The sequence below is a fragment of the Boleophthalmus pectinirostris genome, unplaced genomic scaffold (genome assembly GCF_026225935.1).
Source record: "Boleophthalmus pectinirostris isolate CB_2022bp ecotype Guang Dong unplaced genomic scaffold, ASM2622593v1 HiC_scaffold_22, whole genome shotgun sequence".
Lineage (NCBI taxonomy): Eukaryota > Metazoa > Chordata > Actinopteri > Gobiiformes > Gobiidae > Boleophthalmus > Boleophthalmus pectinirostris.
The window spans coordinates 29,141,381-29,161,148 of record NW_026571190.1 but is presented as its reverse complement, the minus strand read 5'-3'; the positions used below and the strand labels follow the sequence as shown (position 1 = coordinate 29,161,148).

General features: G+C 38.5%; 1 protein-coding gene across 1 annotated transcript in view; it reads left to right on the top strand.

Annotated features, from left to right (window-relative positions):
- ctnna2 (catenin (cadherin-associated protein), alpha 2) overlaps positions 1–19,768 on the top strand; it is a 303,010-nt gene that overhangs the window by 266,135 nt on the left and 17,107 nt on the right. The window contains exons 15-16 of the mRNA XM_020930497.2: positions 263–444; positions 2,025–2,130. Of these exons, the coding sequence (XP_020786156.1) occupies positions 263–444; positions 2,025–2,130 (288 nt within the window). The remainder of the gene's footprint in view (positions 1–262; positions 445–2,024; positions 2,131–19,768) is intronic.

The window sequence follows — 19,768 nt, the reverse complement described above, 5'->3', positions numbered from 1 at the left end:
AAGTAAATATTATGAAGGCGTATGGAGTTAAAAACACAGTGGAGCACTTTCTGTATGACACATGACATCACAAGGTGGAATAGAGTGTCTTCTTTTTGAGAACCTTAGCCTAAATATGCAGGATGTGTGTGTTAAAGCAAAACTCAACTACAGGTATGTTTTTAATGAGGAAACAAGATTACAGAGATAAGAAAATAGCGAAACATGGACGCTTTAATCAAATATTTTTGTGTGTCTTCTTGTGTGTGTGTGAACCCTGCAGGCGATCATGGCTCAGCTGCCTCAGGAGGAGAAGGCCAAGATCGCAGAGCAGGTGGAGAGCTTCCGACAGGAGAAGTGCAAACTGGATGCCGAGGTGGCCAAGTGGGACGACAACGGCAATGACATCATCGTGCTGGCCAAACAGATGTGCATGATCATGATGGAGATGACCGACTTCACCAGGTAACGACGCTCAGAGCTACTGGAGTGTTTCTTACTGAATATTAAGTACTGAGGCAATGCTAGCTTTACATTAGCATTTAGCATTTAGTATATAGTGTACTGGATCAATCCAAACCAAAATGCAAATCAATTTTATATATATGGCACTGTTTATAATCACAGAGTTGGCCATGTGCTGCACAGAGAGACAAACAATAAAAGACAGCAAATGGAATTAATGCTCAGTCTGATCTTGTTAGTACCAAACAATAAAAACAGTCAAATCTAATAAAAGAAAGAAAGAAAAAAAAAAAGAAAAGAAAATAGCAATACAAATATTGCCAAAATAGAAATAATAAAACATTATTAAAGACATAGGATCACACAGTCATACGGCGTTAAAAGCCAGAGAATTAAAGTGGCTCTTAAAGTCCCAGTTTGTAATTAGATTGGCCGAACTGCCCCAGTTGTATTCTTATATAACACCACTAGACGGTGTCTACGTTACTGCTGTCTGGTAGTGTGTCAGCTTTGGCCTGACAGAAGAGCAGAGAGCACAAGTGAGTCTGAACAAAGGCCAGGTGAGGGGAGTGGGACGAGCAACATCTACTTGTAACAAGTAATCAAATAAACTTACAGATGGTGGCTTTAAAGATGAGTTCTTTAGGATTTAAAACATGATGTGCCTTTGGTGATATAGTTGATAAGAAGACCATTCATTTTTTCAACATACCTAAATGCAAAAATGGACAGTAAAAGTAGATGCCAATTCATATAAATAATATTCATGTGATAAGCCCTCCCCTCTGTTTATAATATTTAAACATAGTTTGTAAGAACAAGAACTATTTTCCATTCATCAGATTGTCCTCAGAGAGTTGGACATGATTTGGTTTATCAAAACAGTGTGTAGTGTGATCAGAATGCCAGTTGAAAGAGTAGTATTGTATTTAGGTTATGAATTGACCCAGACGAGCTTTGTTTGACTGAGACAACAGTGCAGCGTTCTGATCTGCTGATATACTGTATCTATAGTTGAGTGTTTACTCAAAGCCACAAGCTTTTCTCTTAATCTCTCCATCTGGGCCCTGCATATCCTCGTCCCCCATGCCTGGCTGATAGTTATCAGTCTCATGGAAGGAGCCACAATAATTATAAGGCACAGAAGAACTCAAATTAAACAAAGAGCACCATCAGTGATTAGTCATGAGTGATTGTAGTTGTTGCCTCAGCGAGCTATTATTACTTAGTTTGGACCTAAGTGACTCAACAAACAAGTGGTTTAGTCAAATAAGAGAAAAGCCAAAATGAACTTTTGCCAGAGCTAGAAAAGAAACATCTTCTCACGAGGAGGTTGTGTAGCACATCATTAGGATAAAGGCGTGGGGTATTTTGTTCCACCCATTATCTGGGGGATCTGCTCCTCTGTCTGATAGCACAGGCTCATATGCCCCCTGCCAGCTTCAGCAAATTAGCGAGCTAGTGGCGGCCTTTGTCACACAGGGCAAGTAGTCTTTAAAGTGTAGTTTGCGTGTCTGTCTCCACAACTGCACCCACCATGTCTCTGCTCTCTTCTCCTCTTTTCACACTCGCTCGCCCAGAGGGAAAGGACCCCTGAAGAACTCCTCAGATGTGATCAACGCCGCTAAGAAGATTGCAGAGGCCGGTTCCAGGATGGACAAATTGGCTCGAGCTGTTGCAGATCAGGTAGCCCTACACCCCGGCGTGACTGTTACTTTTATTTCTGTACTTGAGAAAAGTTAAATTGTCATAGCGAGTGTGCGCTAAGTGGACATTGGAAATCTTTAGGCAGTGTTTTGGAGTGTGAGAATAGAGTGGCTAGTTCTCCAGTGGGGCCAGCTCGGAGTGAGTGAGACAGCACCACCAACTTGTGTCTGTAATATAATTAGCTCGCAGCCAGGGTGTTGCATTCATTATCAGATGAGTACCTCTCCAAAATGCGCTGACAGACCATTTTCAATATCTAATCAATCAGTGCAGCCAAGATAGAAGTGAAAAGCAATAGGTGAGTGTATTGTGTGTGTATGTGTGTGTATGGGGGGGTGTGCACGCCTGTGCGTTCCCTTGTGTATGTGTGCGTGCGTGCCTGTGTGCATGCCTGCGTATGTGCGTGTGTGTGTGTTTGTTGAGCAAATAAAGTGGCAGGCGTTTAGGGATGCAGGTGGCACCCCAGGTAATGCACAACACTCTCTGTCATTTCATCTGTCTCTAATAAGAGCTGCAATAAACCTAGGCACAAGACTGGATGATTTATTGAGGCAGCCTGTTGTCATTGTTACTGCAACTGTTGTTTGCCAGCAAACTCTGAGTAATTAGACCTATGTTCACCAGGCTTAGTCACAGTTCATAAAAATCGATGCAATTACTCTATCCAACATCTAACTTCTCTCAGTAACAAGTTTGGTGAGTAGGTGTACTGTAGTTTTTGAGGATTTGTGCAATAGATAGTGCAAGTGTAAGGCTTCTGAGGTCAGATCTTGGTTTAGATTTTGGCTACACATATCATAAAATATCCTCTTATTCAATAATACGGGAAGAAGGAAATGCACTTTTTTTGCTCTAAAGAAAATAGTTAGATTCTCCTCTGAGTTTCCGGAGCATTGTATTTGCTGTTTGCACTTTATACATTTTTCATCCTTAAGTAAACCTGCTGATTCTGAACTTAAATTACTGTTCTGAAGTCTACGACGTAAAATGCGTGTCTGTGATGAACCATTAAACAGAGCATCATAAGTGTCCCTGAATAGCTGTACCTGCTGTACCTGCGCAGGGTTAACACTTAATGTCAAGAGTTTGAAAGGAAAGCATTTCCTCACATGCAAAAATACAGCAAACCTTTCTGAGCTGAGTTACCTCCAGTACAGGTCATACGTGAGGACTTATACCTGTATGATTTTTAAAGGTGCACTATGTAAGTTTTTGGTTGGGGCTCCGTCACCTGCTTGTTTCTATGGATATGTCACTGCTCTGCCACAGTTCCTCAGTATGACATTAAACAGTTCTACTTTACATTCACTAAATTAATGGAGGTTATGTAGCTCAAAAATACCTACAAAAACATTCTGACTATGAGTGGTGGTGCCTCTCCACAGATCTGACCTGTAACTTGGTCTGGTTTGGTCTACATGAAGATACAAAGATTAAATACCATACTGTGAAACATGCCAGACAATACAATAACATCTCCACCAGAAAAGCAGTACACAATGCACCTTTACAGGGACAGTCCGAAATTTTGGACATAGGACCTCATTTCCTAGTTAGACCTTGCATTTGAAGGATTTATGTCTGAGCAGCAGCAGTGAGTTGTACTTCCTGACAGAAAGCTTGGCAGCGGAGGACTGATATCACCTAGCACCTATCTTACCGGCAAAGTAAAATTCCGCCGCTACTGAGAAAATAGTCCCTCAACATGCCACGATTCATGCGATGCAAGTTTAGTTTTATTTCAAACATTATTCTATCGACACAGACATTTACATCGACAGTCTGGTGTAATAATAGTTTTGTTTCAGGTGCTTTGTGGAGTTGGTAAGACTGTTTTTAGTGGCAGGTTAACTATGGCCATTGACATGCGCTAGCCTAGCACCAGTGACCTCTGCAAATACAAGGACTGGATGGAATATTTTAAAAAGTGTCTCCACACGTCTCCAACACCTCTGGCTAACTAGAAAATTAGATCCAAAATCCCAGGGTTACTTTTTTTTTTTTTTTTTTTTTTTGTTTAAACCAAATAAAACTGTTTTTGACAATGTATCCAAGTAATTCAAACTGTGCTTGAGCATTTTTTAAACAATATTAAAACCATGTGGAGCTGCCACTGTGCTGCCCATGCCCCTCTCTGAACAACATATTGAACTGATATTCCTGTGGAGTCTGCGTGAGCCTAATGACCACATACACAGTGCTAATAGCCTCATATGGAAACTGCTAGCATGTGTCCAAATGTGACTGCGTTCACAGGTCCCTGCCTCCGTCACAGACTGTGTGGCTGTGAGCAGACGCTGGGACAGTCATGTGTGGGGCAGAGAGATGACCAGGGCTTCTGTGGGAGTGCATCTGACACGCACCACTCCGCACTGCCTATGTTTACATGCTCACCAAAATCTCATCATTATCAGATTATTGAGATGTCATGTAATCTGATTTCTTTCTGATTGTTGTACTTTTTTTTTCTTCTAAATGCATAAGTTACTCTAAAAACGTATGTAATTATGTAACTATGTAACCTTCTTCTGTAGCGGTGGCATGTCACTATAGCCAAACTGAAGGAAGCTTTCCTCCAAGTCAAATAGGAGTCAGGTGTGTCAATTAAGAAAGTGAGTTTTTCAGTGTAATAAAAACAACCAAAATGAAAGTAAAAAACAAAACAAAAAACACGTTATTTATAGTATTATATTTATAGTTTTTATTTATAGTATATTTTAGTCTATGAGGCGCACTTAATTTTCTCAAAAATCAACAGTGCGCCTTATAATCTGGTGCAGTTTACGTATTAATTCAGGTTGTGCTTACTGACCTCCACTGAGTCATGTCCTTTAGTCCGACAGAAGTTGACCGCATCAGTGCAGAAGGAGCGAGCAGTTTTTTTCAGCGCTTATAGTTTATGCAAATTAGCCATGTGGTTTTAAGTTTTGGTTTTGTAAAACATAAACAAATGTGCGCAGAGCTGCAGTAAACACATTATTCCTCAATGTATATGTGAGTCTTCCTTGTAGGGAAAAAAAATTAAAAACTTAAATTATCCACTCACATTCACATTCATAATACATATTCACCAAAACAGGGAGGCAACACTGGGTGAATTACACCACACCTGCCAATGGATCATGAACACCAGTCTCAAGTGTCGTCCGTTTGTTTCTCTTAATGCACCTTTATAACCTAATTATGTATGAAAATAGACGAGAGAATTCAACATTATCGATATTGCGCCTTATAATCCGGTGCGCCTTATAGTCCAAAAAATACGGTACTCTAAAAAGGTATGTAATTATGTAAATTTCTAGTGGTGGCATGTCACTATAGCCAAACAGAAGGAAGCTCTCCTTCAGGTCAAATAGGAGTCAGGTTTGTGGAGATTCAAGCTCACAGCAATTAATAAGTGATTTTTTCAGTGTAAGAAAAACAACCAAAATGAAAGTAAACAACTAAACAAAACAAAAAGAAACACGCCTTTTTTAAGTCTGTTTTGTTATGATGTTACGTACTGGGGCTTTAACATGTCACCTGGTATTTTGATCACTAAAAACATCAAAAAACAGACTTAATTATTGGGTTATCTGATTTTTACTGGCAATGTCAATACCCACTGACAGAATGAACCCGGACAGAACTATATAGAAGCAGGTCGATTAATGCTACCTGACTGTAATATTTAGTTGGTCTCGGAATGACACTTCACATTTTCTTCACACTGTTTTATTATAAAAGTATTTCCATGTTAACTTTCTGTTTATCCCTCCTGCATTAAAAGTTAAAAGAAATGCTTTTATCGAGCGTATTTAATGGCACAATAACACAGCCTTGATTATTTGCTTCATCTCTTGATAAGAACAAGTCTTTTGCATTCGCACATTACGTAACTTAACCTATGCTCGCAGTGTGCTCCGAGCCCCCACCCCTCGCTTCCTTCAGCCCGTCCTCAATGGTCCCTTAAGTAGCAAAGCTTGTCGTGGTACCTTTACATCGCCCCCATTGATGAGCACATGTGTAGCAGTGGGCGCAACCAGCCAATAGGACAGAAAGCTCTCTCATAGACTTTTATATAGAGCACTTGACATAGAAAACCCTGGAGGCACCTCACTCCAATTGACTGCAGCTATGGTGTTTTTCTACGCTATTTCTCATACCCCAGCTCTCCATGCAACAAAGCCCTATTCTTTGGGCAGGCCAGTTCCACATATGACTTAAACAAGTTCAGAGCAGTTGCTTAAAGAACTGCATGTAGTCTGTACAGTTTTCAAAAAGGTAATCAAACCTGGGTTGCCCGCTCCTAAACCTATGTATAGAGGACACGTACTTTACATTACAGTTGTTACCAGCAAAAGCTACATTTTCAACATGTTCATGCTTGTATCTGGGACAGAGTTAGGTCATGTTTATGGAATTTAAAGGGCCCATATTATACCAATTTATGATCTATGTCAGTGTTTCCTAAACTTTTTTTTCTGAGGGCCCATATTTTAAAAGTCACAAACCTAAGTGACCCAAGTCTATAGACATTATTCGTAAATCACAAAATAAAAGTAGATTTGACCATTATTGAACATTAATGAGGATATTTTATTGTTGACTGAGTGATCGTGTCTCTTTAGTATTACTCAAGTTTTAAACAATGAAAAACAATAATTGAACCAGCAATAAAAGGATCCATTAGTCGCCTATTTGGACATTAAATGTAGCCTATTTCTTTTTCTTTTCAACATTCAATTGAACCAGCAATAATGGAACAAAATAGTCTATAAAATAATTATGAAGCAATGATCTATGTTATAATTGTTGTAGAAGTTTTCAGCTTGTCCAAGAAAGGGTGGAAGTAAAAGGCTGGAGACAAACTGGATGTCTTAAGCAGGAGAAGGTTTATTTACCATCAGTAATATGGGCCCGGGGGGACGTGAAAAGTCAACATAGTATGATTTCAAAAGTGAATATTGAATGATCTTTGAGTGTTCAAGCCCCTTTGACTATGTTTCCAAAGGAGGAGGTTTATCAAGCAAGTGTGGTGAGACCACCAAAGGCACCGGTGAGACAGCAATATACCACAATTTAGATAATGGTATGCTAGTGCTGTGCCAAGGGAAGATCATGGTGTACATAGAACTTTTGTGAGTTAATGTTAAACTGAGATGTACGTGGAAGATAAATTACTTAAATTCTCTTACAATATTGTTTCCTCATCAAAAACATACCTGGACTTGTGTTTGTTTTGTTTTGTTTTTATTTTTTATTTTCTCCACACATGTTAAACACATAAACCCTACATATTTAGGTTGAGTTCTTCTCTCAAACAGAAAAAGATAAGTTCCACCTTGTGATGTCATGTGTCACAGAAAGTGCTCCACTGTGTTTTTAAACTCACTTCACTAGAAACATTTGGATGATTTCAGCTCTGGAATTCCCAATCTCTGTTGAACTAAAGGTAAAAGGTAGATGTTTACTTCATGACACCACAAACTACAACAGAGCATTTTGAGCTTTGCAGATGTCAACAGACTAATAATGCAGGATTACTCAAACATGTGCGAATGAAACAAAACACAACTCCAGATATATTTTTGAGGAGACAACAACATTATAACACGACTTATAGCTCACAAGAGTCAATTGTACATAATGTAGGACCTTTAAAATCAAAATTGCATATATTTCCTTTATAAACCTTGATAGGTAATTATGATAATTTTGCAAAATCCATTTAAATATAGGTCTTAGCATATGGGCTAAACTGTGCCCAATAATTTGTAGCTGTTCTAAAGAATGTGAGTTTAACTTTACAATATATGGAACAGTGGAAATGGTGAACCACAGGAGCTGCGACAGGGAAATCAGTGTTATTTACAATAGCGCCTGACTGAGGCTATAAATTTCAATATTTGCCTATGCGGGGTATTGAAGTCTTTCTTTGTTTTGATTTTAAATCCTCAGTGATGAATGTATGGCTAGTGCAGTTAAGCTGTTTTATCAATATGCGGACTCTACAGAAAATGAAAAAATGAAATTCCCAAGAGTAAATGTTAATATCAACTCATCCTCAGATGTTTCAGTAAAAAAAGGAAAATCGTTTTTAATTGATCTTATGATTAATGGAACTGTGCTGTGCCAAATCTTTGAAGTAGACATTGTATTGCAAGTTAGAATACTCTTGTTAATCCATATTATATTGAACTATAGAAATACATATACATTACAATAATCACTGCACCAATTCCCTGACCAGCCAGTCTCTACTACATTCTCATCGGATCCAGAAGCGACTGGAACTGGACAATGGAGCGTGAACCTCAATCCAAATTTGTGAAGGTCCAACCACAGCTGCTAAATTGTAGCTCGTGTCTCTCAATTGTGGAAGGCATCTCCTTTTGAAAATTCTTGTGACATTCAGAACAAAATATGTAGCCTCTTTTACCTGAGATAAGTAATAGTTTAGTGCTTCGATTGTTGAGTCTGAGAAAATTCACGCTGTTTCTCAGTCTGTGTTGTTTTTTCTCATTTTTTTTCATGCTGATGCGTGAAATCAACTCCATTACAATGCTTGATGAAAAAAAAATTTGGGACTGGCTATATTTTTCTTGAGCTTTGGTCTAGCCTATCATTACTAATAATGGCTCAAATTGCTACCTAAACTGAACACACTGTAATTTTTTCATAGTTTGTGAAGTTTTGAACACTAACTCCCCTGTTGAAAATACATTACAGCCACATATAGACCAGTACCAGCCTTAAGCATGCAGACTTTGTGTTTACCAGGGTTAGGGTTGTCACAATAACACATTTTGAAGCACGGTATATTGCTACAGAGAGATATAGCAATAAACAATAATGATGACATTTTATACCAATGACACAAAGCAAGATAATGCCAGTAAACACATTTTTAAATAGACAGTAACATAAAAAATGCATGTGCTTTAACAAATAAACAGCAAAATGAACCAATTATTAGACATAGAAGTGATTTATTCTACCCACTAAAGCTCAAATCCTACTTTACCACATACATTGTACATATGATAAATATTGAGCCCCAAAATACACTGTTCTAGCTTTCATATATTGAATGATAAGTCAATATAATATACATGTAGTAATTATTGTGACAGACCTAGTTTTTACAACCACTGGAAGGTTGAAAATAAGTTTAGGTTTAGGTTTAAATTAGAATGGATGTATTGTAAGGATGTGTAATGTTGTGATGTCCGCTGCTTCATCATCTTGCTCATTCCTATAGGTGTGAGTGTGCAGCTCCAGTGGGCGTGACACTGTGATACTGTGGCACTGGCCTCACAGTTAAAAGGTTTCCGCTCTGTGTGGGTCTATGATTACTGCTGTGATTACTGCTCCTTCTCCTCCTGCCTCCTCAACACTCTCTCGCTCACTCTGCCAGCCTGACGGGTGATAAAAGTGTGAATGGGCATTTGTCGTGCGTCACTCCTCCACTGAACATGTGACCTGTCCACAGAATAGTGCAGTCTGTCCAGAGATCAGTGGAGTGCCTCATGGGTGACCACTGCCAGAAACCAGTACACTCAAAACTGTTCGGTTTTCTCTGCATTGTCCTTGTCTTCAAATCCATAATGATATCTGTCTGTATTTTTTATATACATTTTATATCAATTTCAGTCTTGTCCCCACACTCTTCATTATGTCTTGAGCCATCTTTTTTTTTTTTCTTTTTTTTCCACACATGTGATATGAAATAGCTCATTAGTCACCTATGATCTACAGATAAAATAAATTTGATCTCACATCAGATTATCAGAGTTTAGTGCTCCTCTAACTGATTCTGCAGAAATCCAGAAAAAATATTATTAATGATATTTTTTTCCTTTATTTATTTATTTGGATATGGACAGAATATACCTGTCCCTGATTGGCTGATCCACCTCTCAATCATGTCCATTCGAAAACAGAGAGATTCACCAGGGACCAGACTCACATCTTCGTAAAATATTGTAGAAGTGTTTATTTTGGATCCCAGGCAAGCATTGTCTCTGATCAAATAAATAAATTCAACTCTAGTAAACAATTTGTCACTAAACAACAATTTGTTCTGTTCACACCAGCAGCATAGGTACTTCTATTTGTTTTCATTTGAGTTTAATTAAAACATGCCATTTCAATCAAGGTCACAAACCAATTTAAACCCCAATTTTAGATTAAGTTTGTAAATGTTAGGAATGGCATCTGAAAGACTCAATACACACATTTTAGTTTAAAATTTTTGATTCACATTAATTATCGTCCAATATCCTTTATTTTGTGAGGACCTTTCCCTAGTCAAAATCTACAATACTCGGATTCGAATTGCGTAATTGCCATTGTAACAAAGAACCATTGCCCTTGAAAGCCATGAATAGTGTACGACTATTGATTTGGGATACGCCACATATTGAATCGATCCATTTGCAATTTTGTGCAATTAAAATAATGTTTTCCAGCCTAAACAATCACTCAACAGCTCTTATAATCTTTGCCACTATGGACATACTTGTTTTGCACACTCCTCCTCACAGCATATTGACAAAACAGTGTATATTATATTGAGCCAATGTAAAGCACAGGTCCTCTGTTGTAGATAATGAATGCGCGTGTCGCTCTGGTGCACCCATATACACTACAGTGTGATCTATAATGTCCACTGCACAAGGCAATAAGCTGCTCTGGCTTTAAAGTTGCACTGTGTAACTTTGGGGGTCCGTCACGTGCTTGTTTCTATGGATATGTCATTGCTCTGCCTGAAATGTTTCACAGTATGACATTTAACATTTCTATCTTACATTTATTCAATTACAGGTGGTTTTATTGCTCTGAAATGCGTAAAACTAGACTCTGATTGTGAGTGGGGTTGCCTCTCCATAGATCTGCCCTGTAATTTGGCCTGGTTTGGTCTCCGTGAAGACAGAAAGGTTTAATATTATACTGTGAGACATTTTAGACAAAGCAATAACATCTCATTTGACGGACGCTCTACCTGAAACGTTACACAGTGCACCTTTAACCACACAAACACTGCGTATATAGTGAATTCATCCCTTCATTTGGATTCTTTTTTTTCTTCTTCTTATATTTATAGGAAGTAATTTTTCCCTGTCAGTATCCGTGTAAAAAGAGTGACCTGTCGTTAATAAAAGTGACTGGAACATTTGCTTTAAAGATGCACTTTGTAATCTAACTGGTAGAGGGTTTGCCACCTGATTGTCTTCTAGGAGATGTCATTGCTTTGCCGAGAAAGTTCCACAGTATGGCATTAACTTTATCTATCTCCGTGGAAAAAAAGCAGGCGGCACAACCAGGCCAGAGTTACAGGTCAGATCTGTGGAGAGGCAACCCCGCTCACAGTAAGAATGCATGCTTTCAAGGCATTTTTTAGCAATAAAAACAATAAATGACTTCAAGATAGATACATTTAATGCCATATTCTGGAACATTCTTTAAAGATGCACTATGTAACTTTTTGGTTGGGGGTCAATCGTGTGCTTGTTTCTATGGAGATGTCATTGTTCTGCCTGGAATGTTCCACAGTATGGCATTAAACAGCTCTGTCTTACATTTATTCAATGACAGGTGGTTTTACAGCTCAAAAATTCTTAGAAAAATAGGGATTCTGACTGTGAGTGGGGTCGCCTCTCCACTGATCTGACCGGTAACTTGGTCTGGTTTGGTCTACATGAAGATAAATTCTGTGAAACATTCCAGACAAAGCAATAATATCTCCATAGGGAAAAGTATTTGATGGGCCCTCCAACAGAAAAGTTACACCTTTAAGCAATAATATCTCCATGGGGACAAGCAGGGGGCAAACCCTACCATAAAAGCTCCGCAGTGCAGCTTTAAAACTCATTTCTCCTCCTCTGAGGTTTTCACTTTAGTTGTCACCATGGAGAACTCTGCTGTACTAAATCCACCGCAACAAGCACCAGAGCCGCTCCTGCCGCCCTCACTGACAGGCCAAGAACACAGTGTGACTGATGCGCAATTAAAAAGGTCCCACGCCAAAAACCAAAAAGTACCGCAGGAAACAAGAGCCGACCCCAACTGTCTTTAAAGTCATGCCCCGCTGCTCAGTCACCATCTTGCCTCATTATATTAAGCCCGGCATGAAGACCCATTGTCATTTTGTGCTTTTGTTTGTCTGTAGCCGGCAAGACAAAAATAAAAACAGAATCAAACTCATTTTAGTTCAGTCATTTTTCAGAGATCCGAATCACCACTTAAATCGGCTCTGTGCAAATTAAGTGGTCAGGAGCTGAGTTTTATACTTGAAACCAGAATTAAATATGAATGACAGAACTGCTCCCTATAGGGTTGGGCCATATTATATCATTGGTTAGATGTATATTGATGTTTGCGGGGTGGCATGAAATATGGCGTTTTGCGATATTGAGCATGCACTCTATCTGATTTTCTTCACAGTTTGAGAGGGGAGGCAGACTGAGATTGTGGCTAATTGCTACCGCTAACGTCTCGAGCAACTTAAACACTCACTGTGGAGGCTCTGCAGAGGCTAAAACTCTAATCTAATGAAAGTAACAAGATTTGGAAGTGGAAGCAGAACCTAAAGCTATAATCTACATAGGCCAAAACAAAATACAAATATTATGAAGGCCACCTTAAAGGGCCATGTTATATATTCTCTGATTTATGTTAAATTGTTGTTACCTCATCACAAACATACCTGGAGTCACGTTTTATTGCATTCACATTCACAACCCTGCATATTAAGGCTGTATTCTTCTCTCAAACAGGAAACACTCCACCTTGTGATGTCATGTTGCACATCGAGAGAATGTGCAATCAAAACTGCACACAGGCTTAGGGATTGTGCAATTATTAATAGAATACATGATTTCAAAGGGCTTTTCTGTAAAGAGTGACTTAAAGGTTTTGTTGGTGCATCGCTCGTGGTCATACTTGGTCTCTTTATTTATTTATGTTCTATGGTGGTTGTGTGGTGCTTTCGTTGTTGTGTTGTCCTGTCTTTGTGATAAAGCATGTGATCCCCTGTCCCAAGACAAATTTCTTTCACAGGAGACAATAAAGGATTATCTTAGCTTATCTTATGTGGTGATACAGGCAGTGTTTTGCTATATTTTTAAACTCCATACACCTTCACTAGAATCACATGGATGATTTTCTGCTCTGGAATTGCCCATCTCTATTGAACAAAGGCTACGTTTACACTGAATCGAATCATCGTATCGCCGTATCGCAGTATCGGAAATGATTTGCGTCCAGACACGTTGTTTCTGTGTCCGCAAGCCTTCCCTATCCACACAGCTTCGAGCATATTTGATTACGTTTTACAAAGACGAAACTTAGTACCGAATGGCTGATTTGCATAAACTGAGTGCTCAAAAAACAGCTCGCTATTGTGCGCTGATGCAGTTCAGCTTTTGTCGGACTAAAGGACACGACTCAGTGGATTATATGTGTTCTTTTTGTGACAGAGGGGTGTTCTGCTGATGGTGAGTTTGTTCTGTGCTTCTGTTCATGTTAAACTTTTCAGAGATTATACGTCTGCAGGTCAGACTGTGTATATGAATGGGCATATATTCTAGCCTCTTAGCGTTTTGGCGGTGAATTACTTTGCGCTGCATAGACCTACATTAGTGTATCAGGCGTTTTCAGGCGTCCACACAGTGCCGGATCAGATCAGTCCTCAGATGAATTCGTGGGAGCTGGCGGCACCAGATCGATCCGTCTCTGGAGGCGTTTCCCATCGGATTAGTGTGGACAAACACTGCATCCGCAACAAAAAGGACTCAAATACGTACTAGTGTGGATGGGACCTAAAAGGTAAAAGAGCTGCTTAAAAACTACAGCTTCATGACATCACAAGGTGGTATAGAACATTTTTAGCTTTGGTGATGTAGTCAAACTAATTATAAAGGGTTACTCAAACGTGAATGAAAGAAAAGCTCAAGGTATGTTTTTGAGGAAGTAACAGCATTATGACAAGACTTAAAGCTCAGAAGAGTCAGTTTTGTTTAATATAGGACCTTTAAAGCATCTTTGGGTATGTCATCAACTATATAATTACTGCACATTTTCTCTTTTATAATGTGATCAAAATTTTACACCACATCCTCTTGCAGTATTCCCAGAGTCTATAAACCGCATTATAGCTTAAAAACAACTTATTTTGCTTACCACTCATTTCATCCAAACTCTCCGAATGCGAAATCACCCAAGATAACGCCATCCTCCTTCATTTCGCTACATAAATCCTGGATTGTCCGCTCTCACATTTACTCACATACACAGGGTTTGAAATATGTCTGTAAATAGTCACATCCAGTTTGTTCTGCAACTGTCTTCTTCTTTTGTTTTGGGCGAAAATGACAGGCAGAGAATGAACAAACTGAGAGATTAGCGGCTCAGTAAAAGTGACAGGTGACAGCTTACCTTCAGAGGAGCAGGAGGAGCAGAAACACTCTCGTTTTGAATGTGAAATGTGGCACTGGTCTCGCGTCAGTAATATTAGTCTATTGTGTTGTGTAATAGAGAAGTTTGACTGGCATGCACGACCAGTCAACAGTTTGGACACAGCCTCTCATTCAGTGTTTTTGTTTACTAGTTTTTTATGTTTTAGATGCATATGGAAGAAGTAAGAAGTATGGAATTATGTAGCAAAGAAGAACTCAACTAAATATGTTCATAACTCAACCAAAGATGTTCATTTTGTCTTCTTATCTACTTGAAATTCTTGGGTTCTTTTTAAAAACAATACAGTGCAGTACAAGTGTATTTACCTTGTTGACATGTTTATATACTGCTCTAGAACAGTTCTGAAGATGGCGTGCAGCTAGCAGCCGAAATACGTCAACAAGGTAAATACACTTTACTGTATTGTCTTTAAAAAGAATTCAAGAAGTTGAAACTCAAAGTATTTAGTATTGAGTTATTCTTTTTCTTCCTTTTTCTTTACTACATAATTCCATATATCTTACTTCATATATGTGATGTCTTTTTTATGTATCTGAGTCCAAACTTTTAACTAGTAGTTTATGTTTAAACAGCCGCAATGAAAAGTTTGGACTCACTATACTGTCTCATTCATTTTATTTCTTTATTTTTATTACCTTCTATATTTTAGATATAAAAAACATCAAATATATGAGATAAGATATATGAAATGATGCAGCAAAGTAATAACGCTACTAAATATTTTTTGACAAAACCAAGGCTGGCTCCTTTGAGGATTTGAATATTAATATAAAAATATATTTATTTAGTAGAGTTATTGAATATTATCCTCATTGCTACATGATTCCATAATTCTTGCTTCATATATTTGATGTCTTCTGTATAAAATATTGAAAGTAGTTAACATATCAAAAAAAAAAAAAACAACATTGAATAAGGTTGTCTGTCCAAACTTTTGACTGGCAGTGTATGTTTAAACAGCACTAATCTAAAGTCTCATTTGATGTTTTATTTTCTTAATTTTTACTACTTTCTACATTTTAGGTACATACAGAAAACATCAAGTATATGAAGTAAGATATATGGAATTATGCAGTAAAGGAGAAAAATATAAATAATGCAACAAAATATTTTTTGACAAAGCAAAGGTTGGCTACTTTGAGATGAAGAAAGTTGAGTTATTTCAATGTCCTTTTTGCTACTTAATTCGACACCTCTTGCTTCATATATTTGTTGTCTTCTATGTGTATATAATATGTTGAATATAGTAACGATATAGAAAAAAAAAAAACACTGAATGACATGGTGTGCCCAGACCTATGACTGATATGTATCCACTCGGTCAAATAAACCCGCATTGAACACAGGTGAAGGGCAACCACACTTTGATAGGTAGTGTATCGAGGACTGTGAGAATAACAGCGTGCCCATTACTTCATTGATCAAGCGCTAATGGCCCCACTGTAACCCCCATCCGTCCCCTATGTCTGCATACTTGACAAATATACATACAATTGGTTCAATAGCTCTCCAGCCTGCCAATACAGTCTATATGCCATCTCATTTAATAGGCTCTACGGTGGTGTATTTAATTGTTAATTGCTGCTTTAGTGTGGACAAAATCCAAGTCCACAGAGTTACATTGAATTTGCTGCAGGCGATGTGTTTGAAGGGATGCGGTACTCGTTCTACAAAACCATGTGCGAAAATTTAAATAGGCAATGCTTGAGACGAGTGTTTACAACTGAACGTGAATGTAGCTCACAGTCCCACCCAAGCTCTCGATGCTACCAGTTATAGGAGCGAAGGTCCGTGTTAGAAACAGGAATTTATTTTACGGACAAAATAAAAACACTGGGATCATGTAGAACGGGTAATACGAACATTTTAAGACCAAAATGACGGCTCACTGCAGCAGTTACAAAGAGAGGGGGTGACAATATTCCAATGTAAAGTCAGAATCGTCCCCCATGCTCACTTGCTATTTGGAACGCTGTCCATTTATATATACAGTCTATGGTCCTACACCCCTCTCTGGTTTGGAAGTAAGATTCAATGCCATAAACCTTGGCAAACATAATTAGATATTTTTCAGACTATAAGTTGCACTTTTTTTCATAGTTTGGGTGGTCCTGCGACTTTCAGACTGACACCCGCGAGAGAGCACTCTAGGCTTGTGTGTCAGTATCTAGTACTACTATCACTCCTGTACCACTGTCACTTCACACTCTACTGCGTATCCCTCCATTAGAAAAAGCTGCTGTCTTTCTGCAAATAGTGAAATATGCAGCTGAAAACAGTAATCGAGCAGCAGAAAGAAAGTTTGGAGTGAGCGAGAAACCTGTGAAGGACCTGTGGAAAGCAGGCATGGAGAACACAGCTTCACGTTAACCGGGCGAGTGTGCCAACTTTCCTGTAAGTCACTGGATGAATCGAGAAAGCCTGGACTTCAATGACACCGAAACCATCTTGTCGGGATTCAGAAAGGCCGGAATAATTCTAACTGAAGCTGATGCTGAGTCTGATGACAGCTACACAGAAGAGGAGGCAGCGCTCCATTTACCTCATGGATCTATGGTTTATCTCCAAAGGTCGCGCAGAAGTGACACTGAGGATGAAGAATTCAATGGATTTAGTAATTTGGAGTGAGATCGTAAGTTCAATAAACTTATGTTATATTGTTTATGCTATAATTATCTGAATAAATGTTAATATGTTAGTTAACATATTAACACCTATTCAGCCTGTTGTTCTCTGTTCTGTTGTTGTTGTTATTATAACTTGCCTTTCAAGATGAAATCTCCTGGTTCCTGGTCTATAAAACACATTTCCCTTATACTATACTATACCCTTTCACTTATAGTTCGGTGCGACTTTTGTATGTTTTTTTTTTCTTCTTCATTGCACATTTTTTGGCTGGTGCGACTTATACTCCGGAGCGACTTATAATATGGTAGATAGGGGTTGGGGGCTTATCAGCTATGTAGTAACTAATGAGCATACATAATTTATAATGTATTTCTGAAATGTTATAATAAACAACTCAGAGTTTTAAACACATTAAGCTACATTTTTGATATCAAAGTGGATCTGCCTGCTCTACCAAAGATGTTTAAGTCAAGAAAGTGATTGAAGTCAGGAACATGATCTGAACCGCTGATGTCCAGATCAAGGGACGAGCACTCTACCAGCTGAACTACTGTCGCCCCATATGTTTCCTGGACTAAAAATAATCGCTATATGGACATTATTACAAAACTGGTTATCCTCCATCATGCCTACCTCTTTGGGAAAAATAAATGGAAAATTTTGATTCCCTGAACTTCACTTTGACTGCCAATATCCTCGGATCACGTCCAGATTTGACCTCTGCTATTATATGTTTTGGTTCACAACGTAACCTAAACATGTCTATGACAGATTAAGCTACTTATTTTACTAAAACACAGCTGAGATCATTATATTTAAGATTTTTGCAAATACATTCACATCCTTTTTCCCAGTTTAGCCATTTTTTAGGTTTCAAATGTAACTTTTTGGAAATTGTAACGGCCCATTAGGGAACTATTACCAAGCAAAACTCCTTTAATGTACACCGAAATTATTAACTGACGAATGCAAACATAAAAAAACACCTCTATTTTGTTGAAATCATGTAAAAGTCAGGAAAAAAATGTCTTATGTGTACATTTTGTCTACCCTTTGGACAGAATTCTCCCTAATGTGATGCCATCAGTACGTTTATATCTCCTGTATTTTTCAACTTTTCTTCACAAATTGCTTCTTGATTGGTGTAAAACTATAATTAATATTTACAATAGTTATATTCCCACCAAATTAGAGAATCATAAAAGTTGTCTTATGCACTTAAAAGGTGTACATTTCCTGGTGCAGGGTCCATCAAATGCTTTTCTTCTCTGAGATGTTATTGCTTTGTCTGGAATGTTTCACAGTTTGGTATTAAACCTTTCTATCTTCACGGAGACCAAACCCGAACAAGTTTGACCAAATGTGTGGAAATTCAACCACTCTCACCTCCAGTATATCTGTAAAAGCATCTGTAATTGAATACATGTAAGGTAGAGCTGACGTATCCATAGAAACAGGCTCGTGATGGACCCCCCCCCCCCAATCCCCAAAGCTACATAGTACACTTTTAATGGCTGCGTTGGCTCACCTTTCCCTCGAATAGCAGAAAACATCTCACATATACGTAGGTAGCTTTGTGACGAATACAAAGTGGCTGTGGTTTGGTAATGAATCCACTTGTACATGCAGCAGTGGTCTCATACGTGGTGTGACTTGTGTTCTGACAGACCGCTGTGCTGTGATCCATGCCTTGGCCTTATCTAACATCGCTCCCAGCTCGTCACATTGTCTCTCAAATCTCCCCTGCAAAAAAAAAAAAAAGAAAAAAGAAAAAAACACCACAAAAAAAAAAAAAAAAAAAAAACGTCTCTCACTTGTGGCCTAAAATGTAAAAACGCAACAGCCAACCGCAGCCTATCGCGAGTTTGATTTCCTGTCCGCCTGACCCCTCTTCTCCTTACTGTCGCCGCCATTGACTTCACACAGATCAGACTGAGAAACAGCGGTGTCAAAGAACAAATATTATGAAATGGAAATGCTCTAAGATGCTGTGAGGTCGAGACGAGTTTAAAAAAAAAAGGCCAAGCAAAGTCGAGCATCAAAGCATGCCGCGTTTTCTTCTTCTTTTTTCTTTTTTTTTTTTTTTTGTTCCTCGCCGTGTTTTGCAGATAAACCACCGCCAAGAAATGGAATAGATCGAGATGTGTTCATTGTGCCTGAAAGAGTAATGGAGCATACAGTTTATTTACATCTAAAGGGAATTTGTGCAAGAAATGGACGGTTAGTCAACTGTACTACGGGGAGTTTTGTGTCATGTCTGCATCACACAGGCCTGAGGCTATAGCCCATGTGTATGATGTGCAGTTAGCTGTGATGGTACAGAATAATGGCAGGGCGGACGTAATAACTTGGGAAAGACATCCAATTGCTCTGTGAAATTGTTTCTATTTGCAAAGTAATGCACTGTATCTTAATTGAATACATCTATAAAAACAATAAAAGCAATGGAATGTCCTAACAAATCTTTGCGAAGACACTTAAAAATAGAATGAGAAAGGAAATGGCACTCAGATCTGTCAGAGCATCT